Source organism: Buceros rhinoceros, unplaced genomic scaffold, assembly GCF_000710305.1.
Source record: "Buceros rhinoceros silvestris isolate BGI_N320 unplaced genomic scaffold, ASM71030v1 scaffold14966, whole genome shotgun sequence".
Taxonomy (NCBI): domain Eukaryota; kingdom Metazoa; phylum Chordata; class Aves; order Bucerotiformes; family Bucerotidae; genus Buceros; species Buceros rhinoceros.
Genome location: NW_010415972.1, coordinates 46,670 through 58,392, shown reverse-complemented (window position 1 = coordinate 58,392; position 11,723 = coordinate 46,670). Strand labels below are relative to the sequence as shown.

At 43.9% G+C, this 11,723-nt stretch overlaps 1 protein-coding gene across 1 annotated transcript in view; it reads left to right on the top strand.

Annotated features, from left to right (window-relative positions):
- The window catches only part of TXLNB (taxilin beta), a 29,250-nt gene that overhangs the window by 14,659 nt on the left and 2,868 nt on the right, over positions 1–11,723 (top strand). The window contains exons 5-7 of the mRNA XM_010137626.1: positions 564–683; positions 6,032–6,106; positions 11,291–11,383. Coding sequence (XP_010135928.1) covers positions 564–683; positions 6,032–6,106; positions 11,291–11,383 — 288 coding nt within the window. The remainder of the gene's footprint in view (positions 1–563; positions 684–6,031; positions 6,107–11,290; positions 11,384–11,723) is intronic.

The window sequence follows — 11,723 nt, the reverse complement described above, 5'->3', positions numbered from 1 at the left end:
AGCAGGTCTGATTTCTTCGACATCCTCACTCATGTACTTCACCCAGGCCCTCCAAGCCCATGCTGTCACGTGCAGCCGGAGTAAAGGGGACGTAGGGGGCTTGTATTCACAGAGAGGACTGCAAGTACTGCAGGTGCAATGTGTCTTTACACAGGTAGACACAGTGCCTTAGAACCACTGGCCACTTAACAGCTCAAAAAAAGTGTCCCCCCTGCATATTTATTATTGATGAGCAATTATTTGCTCTTCAGTTATATTGGATTATACTGATGACTTCATATGTAGACCACAAAACTGGCCAAGATGCTAAGGCTTCTTTTTTTTTCTTTCTACAATAAATCAAAATAGATAATGTAAACAGGTTTCCCTTCCTGTGCAAATTCTGGCACAGATTGTCCTTATCAGTGCTGTAGTTCTTGAGTAACTGCAATAGGTTGGGAGCCTTCTTGTTTTGCAATATTTTTGTCTTATGAGTGTTCCAACAGATAGTTGTACATGTGTGAGCATGAAGGTCTGTGTACATAATTAAACCTGCACTTTCAGCTGAATTTATTTTCTTACAGCACCTTGATAAAATATTTAAGCACAGAGAACTTCAACAGAAACTGGTGGATGCCAAGTTGGAGCAGTCTCAGGAAATGATGAAGGAAGCTGAGGAGCGACATCAGAAAGAAAAGGAATACGTACCTATCCTTCTAACCTGTCTTTTACCTAACTTTAGGCCAAAATAAGCCCTGCATGCTATTTCACTAATATACTGGTTCTTCAGGTCTGAGCTGGGATATGGTAGCAGAGTCGGTTTTATTGCCACTGTAACGCTCGGTGTAAAGGAACAGCCTCTGAAAGGCTGCGTTTGTTGGCATTAACAGTTTTTTAAGCAAACTGCAGAGAGGTAGGTTAGAGCACAGAGTGCTGCTGCTAACTCACCCTCACTATACAGTTGATTCACAGTGGCTTGGGTAAAGCGATGCCATTAGTTTTCAAACAGTTCAGATATTTGATACTCCATCTCCCTATATGATAAATAAGCGCATTTAAACAATCAGAGGGGAGGTCAAGAACGTGGGATTAAAGTGAGATGGCTGAAGGCAGGTATCCCCCCAGGCTCTAAGCCTCCCCAGATGTCCTCCTGTGGGTCTGGTTTTGCCCGCCTTCCCTTCTCTTCTGCAGAGGTTCCTCTCCCCACATCGGTCGGCCAGTGCCTCTTCCAGGCAGAAAGGGTCTGGGTTTGTTTAGCAGCCTCATCAGCCATTCTTCCCTACCTGGCAGAGGGGACACCTCTAGCAGGGAAACAGGGAAGAGCAGCTCCAGGCTGGACATCCCCCACAGGCACAGCTGGGACGGGAGGAAGGCACCCCTCCCTGGTCTCACACATTTTGCAACTCAATCAATCAGAACAACATTATTTTTCTCAGCCTGTTTGGCATTTTCACAGCCACCCTAGCATCTACAAAAGTTCAACACTGACACCTAGTCCTTCTTCTCGGCGGTGGCAGCAGCTGAGGCTCCTCAGGGCAAGCAACAGGCTCTCACCAGCTGGAAGAAAGCTTTAGTTCTCACCAGTCCTACAGCTAAATCAGGAGCAGCATGAGAGAGCTCTAGAGAGAAGATATTTATACCCTCCTGTATCTGCAAAGACATACATTAGCATGGCCAAAGTGTCATAAAATATGGATGAAAATGCAGGGCTCTGTGGATAGAACACAAAAGAAACACAGCAAACACCCCTGACCAAAAATTGCCCGTAAGAGCTTTTATCTTCTTTCTCTGCACTAGTCTTGCTGCTAGGACACCCCCTCCTGCTCAGCTTTACTCCCAGCTAAAGACAGGGTGAAGAAGAGCTGGGGCTTCTCTGCGTGCACATCTGCATGTCACTGCATGCCAGTCTGTGATCAGCTGAGTCCTCCCTTTCACTGTGGGGCCTATGTAAAGCCAAAACCCAACATTTCATTCCTAACAGTTGATTCTCGGCAGATTAAAACCCCAGACAACATATCAAAGAAATCCCTTATAATGACAAAGAAAATATAGGCTTGCTTTACCGCAATCAGTGGGAGTTCTGCTACTGAGTACCAGATTCCAGATAGTGGGGGAGAAGGAAAGAAAAAGGAAAGAAAAAGATGTGTAAGACAGGTCATTGTCTCTGTGGAAAACTGTCATATACAGCCTCGTATCAATGACTCTTCTTGCTGCACCTCACAGAGCATCAGTTTTGGGGCTGCCTGTTGCCTGCAGCTGGCCCTGGCCCTGTTTCCAGCCAAACCTTCTTTGTGTATTTTATCCATAACTCGCATGCACAGTTTTGTTATTTTTATTTCTTTTCAAGCAGTGAAAATCATCACAGTCTACTTTGAGAGTGGGAGATTTTCTTTGTGGTTTTTCTGTGTGTGTGACTAGCACCTATGATATAACAGGTTCAAAAACAAGCTACGAAGCCTTTAAGTAGTGGGTGTGTAATGATATGCACCGTGTACAAAGAATATTTTTCATGCTGTCCAAACTAATGGTGATGTGTGGCTAACAGCACCTCAGAGCAAGGTAGATTTAGCTGAAGAACTTAGCGACTGGCCAAAAGCCATGCAATGAGTCGAGGCATGATTAGCATGTCGTGATTCATCACAGGTAGCCCAGCACCCAGAGCTGGCCTACACTTGTCTCCCACCTCAATCATATTGCTGAGCACTTAGTCCCACCCACCCAGCTATTGTGCTGGTGTCCGTGGGAGTAATGTATATATATGTATGTATGAAATCCAGGCGGTTTTGATTTGGAGTCCTCTCCTTCAGCTGTATCTCTCTCCAGCTTAGTAACATGCAAAGTCAGAGCCTTACTGCATTTCAGCATCCTGCCATTTGAGAGAAGGGCTTTCAGAACTACATACCTGTTCTCTCCATACCATTCTTTTACATCCGTGTGCGTGAGTTTTGCTGCAGGATTTTGAAAATGTCTTTAAATGAATTGTTTTTTATTCTTTTATCTGTTTGATTACTCTTTGAAAGCTCACTTTGATATCTTCCTATGCAGTTCTTCATGCTAGAAATCTTTGCCACTACACAAAACTTTACCTCAAACAAGGAGAGGTGTCCCCTCCGGCAGCCAATGCACATCACATCTCAATAGGCAGGTCACCTCATTGCCTGCACATTTCGCTTGCCCGTGCAACTAAGAATGCTGTTCCCTATCTAAGGAAAATGGTTCATAGCGTGCGGCATTCCCAAAGGGTCAACTTTTCCTAAGGATGCAATTTTACTATCATCTCATAACTGGTCAGCACTACTGCTTGGACTTCCTCCCTATACCATATATTTTTAGCACTTGCAATACAAACTTTGATGTGCAACTAATTGCAGTTTAAAGCCTCTGTGGCTTTCAAGTGTATGACTGGAAGGTATTGATCAGATTTCTACATAATTGGAATTTGCGGAGTCTGGCAGCAAAAAGAGAAGCTTGATTTTTATTAAGCCAGTCCCTAGATCCATGTCATTAAATGGGAATGTGAGTTCATGGGGACTGGCTTTTTTAGTCCTGAGCATGATGTGACTGTCTGGGCCTCCAGCAGCTATCAAAGCTCTAATAATATAGCATAACATCACCACACTTCACTGAAGTGCTGCTTTGTAAACACCACATGCAATATTTATTCATTTCTTCATACTTGAGCCTTCTTGTTACCACTTCATAGCCTATTAATAAATGTATCAGTTCTCCTGATTTGTTTTCTCCCAGCTTGGTGTTTACGGATGACCTCAGGCTACATAAGAGCGTGTGCTAATTTGAGCAAGCCTCTCTGGTTTGCTTCCATTACAGGAGAGTGTATTAACTCTTGGATTTTTACTGGCTGCAGAAGCTATGTGGGTCAATAGGAGAGAAGAAGGATTTCATTAGCAGGCAAAAGAAGCAATTTTTCTTTGCCTTCTCTGTACATCTCTTGAGCTGTGGCAGAAGATATGGCACAGGAGGTAGGACCTTTTCATTATCCCAGGCACTCTGGGTACAAAGGTAACCCTAGTTGAGATTCAAGCAATACAAATAAATGCCCAGTTCTTGGTAGTAATATCTGGCTTAGAGGCTGGGTAGCTCTGAAGGTTTTCAAAGCACTTTACATTAAACCATTCAAACCAGACACCTGATAATTCCTTAACAAACCCAAACCCAAACAAGTAGATACCAAAGAAACATGAAACTTAAACATCCAGATTTCATCCAAACTTTAAAGAAAAAGTAATTTTGTGGGTGTAAAACCTACCCTCTTCCAAGAAAACAAATGCATGAAGTAAGGTTCATCTAACCTAAGCCTACTCATACCATCTCTTTTTACTTGCTACGACACAACAGTACGTTATTTATTTGAAAGTTTAGTCAACCATATCTAAACTGAAGAGTTTGACTGTTCTCCACTGAACGAAACATCAAATTCAATAATCAAAATAAATACTGAGGCAGGTATAAAACAAACAGAACATAGTTTTTCCTCATACAAGGCACGCTTGAGCTGTAAAACATTCTTGTCTAGGAAACTGTAGATGGTAAAAATTTAGTGGTTCCACATCAAAAGGTCAAATTGACGGAAGAAATATTTTTCTAGAGATAATGTTCTAGAGCTAATATTTTTTTAGAGCCAATTCAACAAGTCTAAATCAAATAGTCTTTGTGCCGCAAATAGCTAGAGACAGATAGGGAATTCATTATATTGTTCTGTCAGTGTTCGTAGGGCACATCCTCAGCTATTTTGCCAGGTGGTATTCAAAGAGTTTGTACATGTTATTTCCAAAAAAATGGTTAGAATAGGAGTTTTTACTAGATATTAAATACATTTTCTGCATGTGGTTCTACTCACATTTCACTTCCAATATTAGAGTAGGATCTATTGACTTACACAGTACTCATATTTTCAACAGCCCAACTGTTTTTTTTTGTTATTTTTTAACTGTTTATTTTTCAGAGCCCAGCTGTGCTATTTTAAACAGTACGATGTAATCCATCAGAAGCAAGCCGTGTGATAAACTAACTTGTTTATAACTCATTTCTCAAGCTATCATTAGCTTTTTCTAAAACACATTTGGCCTAACCAGTAAAATGGTTTATGAATGTTTTGGAGGTGATAGGCACATTTCCTTAGTAACCGTTCAGTAAATGTTTCCTGCTTTCAGATTAAACCAATTGCTGGACTATTACTACACACTTTGGAAGTGCTGACTCGGAAGTGCAGCCTGGAAAAGTCTCTGTACACCTCATCTCTACAATTCACTCAGCCTCCACTGACCCTCCCACCTGCAGCCTGCACGTCAGAATATCATTTTGCCCAACACCTTCAAGTAGGGAATCACAACCTCCCGGGAGCAGCCAGGGATGAAACCGCAGTCAGGCTCTTCCCGGGCTGCCTCCTGGATCTAAGTGAGGCACTTATTGCTCCCTGAGCTGAGATCCTCCACTGATGGCCTGTCAATGCGAATAGAGCCCAAAGATAAGAGACACCAGTAAATGTCTGTCTATTTGACCATTACCCAAAACAAGGAAGTTTCAGCTCAAACCAGGAAGTTTAGCTCAAACTGGGATACTATGCTTTCCGAAAGCTCAAAGAGTTTTTGAGGCGCGTCTGACCATGATCATGCCAGTACGCTCAGTCCTGCTCATTAATGCAAAAGGGAGTTTGCCATTCACTGGAGAGCAGGAATTTGGCCTGAGATGTGCTGAACTGAAAGTGCCAGAAACTATCATGACCTCTCTCTAGAAGCCTGGTGAAGTTATAGTTAAATACCACACTTTTTAGAGACCACTGCATTGCATACTTCATTCCAAGTGGGTTTTGAACTCCTCTTTAAATATGCCTTTGGAAATCAAATGCCCTGTCCCATGTCTCAGGATAGCACTAAATGCTCTGTCTTGCCCAACTCCTCCAACTACATTGGTCTGAAAGCTAGCTCACTGCTTTTCAAGATAGCGGTGGCAGAAGCATAGGTAGCTGGATGATAAGCATTTCCAACTGATAAACTAGGACATAACAATTTTCTCTCTGTTGTCCAAAACACAGCTCCTGAATCAAGCTGCAGAATGGAAGCTCCAGGCCAAAATGTTAAAGGAGCAAGAGACTGTCCTGCAGGCACAGGTGACTAGGAGAGGTGATTGCATGGTGTGCCTTTGTTTCCCACTTTTTAACCCATGAGGCATGTTCCAGGTAAAGTATCCAAACTACTTTCTGTGTATTCCTTCCAGCCTCATTCTACTCTGTACATAGACCATTGCAAAGGAAACAGGTTATTTCCAAACCAGCTGTAAGGTAATGCCTAAACGGCAAATCATGTGTTTAGTCTGGAGCAGAGAAGGCTCTGGGGAGATCTTACTGCAGCCTTTCAGAATTTAAAGGGGCTTATAGTAAAGACAGAGAGAGACTTTTTACCACAGCCTGTAGTGATAGGACAAAGGGTGATGGTTTTAAACTGAAAAAGGATAGATTGAGATTAGATATAAGAAAGAAATTCTTTGCTATGAGGGTGGTGACACTCTGGAACAGGGAAGCTGTGGATGCCCCATCCCTGTTCAAGGTCAGGTTGGATGTAGCATTGTTCTAGTGGAAGATGTCCATGTCCATGGCAGCAGAGGGTTGGACTACATCATCTTTAAAAGCCTCTTCTGACCCAAACCATTTTATGGTGCTGTGATTTACGAGTGTACTCAACCACACAACAACATCTGTGCCTTGGCTTGATTATTCACAACTACCCTTCAGGCAGGTTTCTAATCCAGCAAAGCACTGGAATACATACATATTATGAAAATATGTTTACCAAACTGGAGCTGATGGGCTTGTGTCCTTATCCAGACTGGGGTATGAAGGCAGCATTTTCATTGACTTTAGCAGGAATTCTGCTAATTCTTCTACAAAGAGGCCTCTAGGATTTCAGCGTTTAGCTGGAATTTGAAGCATTCAATAAAATAAAATTACTTGACAAAATGACATTACGAGTCAGGCTGGAGTGAAAGGCACTAAAAACAAGAAACAGGCAGTATATACTACACTTCAAGAGCAATGCAATAATCAATCCTGAACACAAGTGAGAACACTAGATGACATGCTGGATTTTCTCATCTGAAACAGCATCAGTCGCGTAAATTTACAGAAACAGCCATGTACATTTACCTTCTGTGACCTGCTTGTGAGAAAGGTCCCCCTCAGCAGAGCTTTGGAGGGGGGATGCGTGTCCGACCTTCTGCAGTTGCTTGTCTCCTCACCCATCAGGAAGCCTCTTCCTAGCCCTTGCTCAGAGTTTATCACAATGGCAAATTGTCCCAGCTCTGCGTTTTTAGATGACCTAATTCCTACCTGTTGAGCCGTCAAGAAAGGCCAGTGTTAAACTGATATCCTGGAAACATGCAAAGAGGGGTTTGGTTCTTTACGTGTTTTTTTCAAAGGCTCAGATAAGCTGGTAGCACACCAAAGGATATCACGTAATTTGCTGCTGACACCCGTTTGGCAGGTTCTGCAATCAAACCTCAAAAGCCTCCAGCTGAGTCTGTCTCCACTGCAAACCTGCTCCCAATTTTCTCAGAGGGGTTTTAATTAAACTTTTATGTTCAACCAGAAAGAGTTTTGTATGCAGGCAGACCTCTGTAGCCTGTTTAATGAAACTGAAGGTATTGATAAAGGCTAGAGTATATTAAGGACACATCTGAAACAGTAAAATTGTTTTTAGAAAAATCTAGTCAAACAAGTCTGCAAAGGCATTGATAATACCTGTGCCCCTTGCAGAGCTGTGTAGACAAAAATGAAGTGATTCACTTGCTGAAATGGAACATGCAGTTAGGTGCTCTGCTTGAGTGTGAGGGCTCTGTTGCTTACACAGCAGCCTCCGTTTGGAATTACTGGGAATAAGAACATCATTATCAATGATGATGATGATGGCAGCACTGAAGGGCTTCCCTCATGGACCAGATGCCATCGTGCAAGGCTTTGTGCAGGTGCAGAACAGAAATTGCATAAAGAGTTCCTTGATGCAAACAGCACAAAACAACAAATAGATATTAACAGAGGAAGAGCCGCATGGGAATTAGGAGAAGACATTGGTCAATAAGAAAAGAAGAAGCCATAATATAGCCCTTACTGCCTGCTGTAATGAATAAGACACCATTCCATTTTAGAGGAGGTGATGAACACCGATAGATTCCTTAAACTGGAAGGAATCAGGGGACATCAGCTTCATACCAGACTGTCTCTGAGTGGCACAGTGTGCCTGAGATGGCCAAATCCAGCCTTTGCAATGGTGACAGGGATCTGGCACCAGCTGAGGGAATACACCCAAACTGCGGTGGGGCTTCCCAGGGTGCTGCATACCCTCCCAAGGCATGTTGCTTAGGTGGCCTTTTTTAGCTTCCAACTTTGAAACAAAGCAAGAAGATAAAAGTCAGCCAAGGCCTTTAATTTTTGGTACCTGGCATAGTGCAACCACTGGGCTGTGGCAGCTATAGAGCCAAAGGGACACTCTCACTGCAGTGCCCTCACAGCATAACGATGCTGACATGCCCCCACTTCCCAAAGCCTCGCACTTACACGTTCTTACCTGGCAGCAGCACTGCCCCTGCTCCCCCTGCCCGCGCTGCCAGGGGTGCTGGATGGGTGGTGGGCAGCAGCGGAGTCCTCATCTCCCTAACAGAGGAGCAAGAGAGCATGCTCCCAGTGAGAGACAGCTCTCACAGCCTGTTCCCAGCCACTATGAAAACATTAATTTAAAATTTAAAATTCAAATTTAAATTGCAGAAGCAAATCTTGGCGCAGCGGTACTGCCGAGAGATCAGAGCTTGCCCTGTTCAAACCTGAAAGGTTTTTAAACTTGTTAAACAATAGGCAAAATCGGAAGGGAAAAGCAGAGACAGAACTGAAGTGAGGTTTTTTTTAAGACAACTGCTCTGGGCAAGGTTTGCTGGCTCCCACCCTCACCTGGCTTTGGCATGCTCGGGCATTTCTTCTTAGAACCATGACATCTTTTCCAAATTCTCGCTTGGTACCAGTGTCCCGCTTATGATGTGGCACTCAGTTTGCTAAAACAAATCCCCCCGAGTTTCTGCATAGGTCACAGCTCTGGCTACACAGCCAGAGTATAAACACAGCCTTGCAAGCTTTGTGTCAGCCAGCTCCAGTGTTGGCACTACAGAGCTCTGCATGGAATAACCTCCCATGCCTTTGCCCAGCTGGGTGGGCAAGAGCTGCAGCCAGGGCCGTATTCACAGCCACAGAGGCTCCAGCTACCTCGTTTAAACTTAGCTCAGGCACATCCACAGTAAACTGCAATTATGGCCGTGACAAGGGACATCATAACAACTAGCCGGAATGAACATGAAACATAATATAACCATGTCTGACTTCAAAAATCAGAATTAAACTCATCCCACTATTAGCAACATTTTCTAAATCTTCTTTTCCTCAGTAACTGAAGAGTGATATCAAGAGAGGGGGTGTGTTGGCTGGCACCACACAAAATAGAAGCTCCTAGCTAATCATTTAGTCAGCTCCCCGTCAGTGTGGAGAGGGCAGCTCGCCTCCAGCCAGACACCTGAGCACCGGAGGCTGCTCTTGAACCTCCCATTGCTCTGTTCCCACCCTGCCTCAGCCGCTGCATGTTACACCACTCATACACTTCTAAGGAGAGCTGTCAGGCTGGACAGATGAAACGTCCGTTCACCTAAGCACTGCTGGGGGGTACTCTGGTACCAGGAGGAAGTGGATGAGTTGGGGACCTGGTATTCTTTTCCAAAAAAGCGGTAACTGTGCTTTATCAATCCTGTATGATTTTGGAGCTGTGAAAGTGCTTTCTCCACTCAGAAAAAAGAAATAAACTGAAAAAGCAGAAAACAAGAAAATCTTACAGAAATACTAACCTCAAATCTTTTCAAACAGTACGTTTTTCAAAACTATCCACAGATTTTAGATATAAAAATATGGTTTACTGACAAAATACAGCCACAGATGAACTTTCACTGGCTACCAGGTGTAAACTGATAGCAAAATACAGAGCCCTAATATTTTTAAATCTTGGCACGTTGCCACAGATCTTTCTTCTGCTTTGCTTCATGAAGTGGAGTGAAACTGGCAGAAGAGGCTGGCAAAGGATTATTTTCTCAGCCTTTGCTGACCTTGCCTGCAGCTGCAGTCCACACACAGGCTACAAAGCAGAGCTGACAAGGTGCCCTCTCAGCTCACTCAAGCCATGGTGCACAGATGCAGCTTGAAGGAATCCAGTGCAGGATCACGGCTGCCTGAAGCCAAGGATGGGCTTTGCTTGGTGGTGGGGCTACCCCTCATGCCAGATAACACAGGAAGGGAGCAGCAATGCTCCCCCTCAGCGGTGCAGTCCAGTGAAACACATCAAATGCCGCCTAGTGCAGCTCCTGGCCACAGCCTGAGCCATCGAGTGGGGACTGGAAAGATGGAAAAGGGGAAACTGTGGCTGCAGTGTGATGTGGGGATCTGTCTCCTCCAGCTCACCCAGAAGTCAGAAGCAGTGTAGCCAGAGTGGCACCCAGCTCTCAGCCTGGCTTGTTGGGTTATCTAGAAGGAGCTACTCCACTAGAGCCTGCCAGAGCTTATGCCCTCAGGTTAAAGTTGGAGTTTGGCGATGTCTGCATGGTGAGGAAGGGCTTAGAGCTCAGGCACAGCCCTGATCACCCTGGCTTTCACTCTGAGTTCATCTCACTGCCTGGTCCTGCACAGCATCAGTTGAACCAGCTCAGGTTAGACCCTGACCATGGAGATGGCCCAGGGATCACATTATTGTTTTCCATTCTGTAGGTCATCCTAGGAGACTTTTCCTGTAGATGACAGCCACAACTCTACACAGAAAAGAAGTATACAGGGCTTGTGAGGAAAGGCAGGGACTGGAAATCTTTGCAGACTTTGATACTGTCCCCTTGAAGTCTCCACAGAGCTACCAAGGGAAATGTTGTCAGAAGACTTCACTTCTAGGGAATTCTTTTGCTTCTGGGCACCCTGTGTAGAGACATCATAGCTGCAACATTCAGGAGAACAGGGCACCCAAAATTCCCATTTTTTTTTAAATCACTGGCCTGGGTCTTTCTATTCTTCCTCGTTTACCTTTCTGTAAGAGAGGAATCATAACAGTTTCCATCTTCAAAAGACACATAGAGTTTCAGTTCTCTGATGTTCATGTTTTATGGTCTCAAAACAGAAGCTAATTTCTGCATCCAAACACAAAACTTATTATCTTCTACCAAAGCAGAAGTTCACGGTCCTGGAGACTTAGAAATTACTGTTTTGGGTTTTTTTTCTCTGTTAATGCAGATCACTCTCTACTCTGAAAGGTTTGAAGAATTTCAGAAAACATTGACCAAAAGCAATGAAGTTTTTGCCACATTCAAACAGGAGATGGAGAAGGTGAGTAGCAGCTCACACCTGAACTCTGTGTTTGAGACTTTCCTTTTAGATTTTGGTATTTCTCACTGCAATAATTTTATCTGGGATGGGACCATTTCTGCACATTTTGGAGAATGATCTAATCAACATCCAAATAAGATCTGGGGCATACATCCTACAGCAGCTTAAGCTGTTCAGCACTGCAAGCTCAACATTTCACTCTCCCTTTCAGCTAAAACCAAAATTGCCTGGAAGAATAAACATTTTACCTAAAACTGTATGTGGTGGTTGGGTACAGACCCCTCAGAGATACCAAAGGGGGTGTGTGGAGCTGCATTTGTCAGTTCATGTCTCCAGGAAT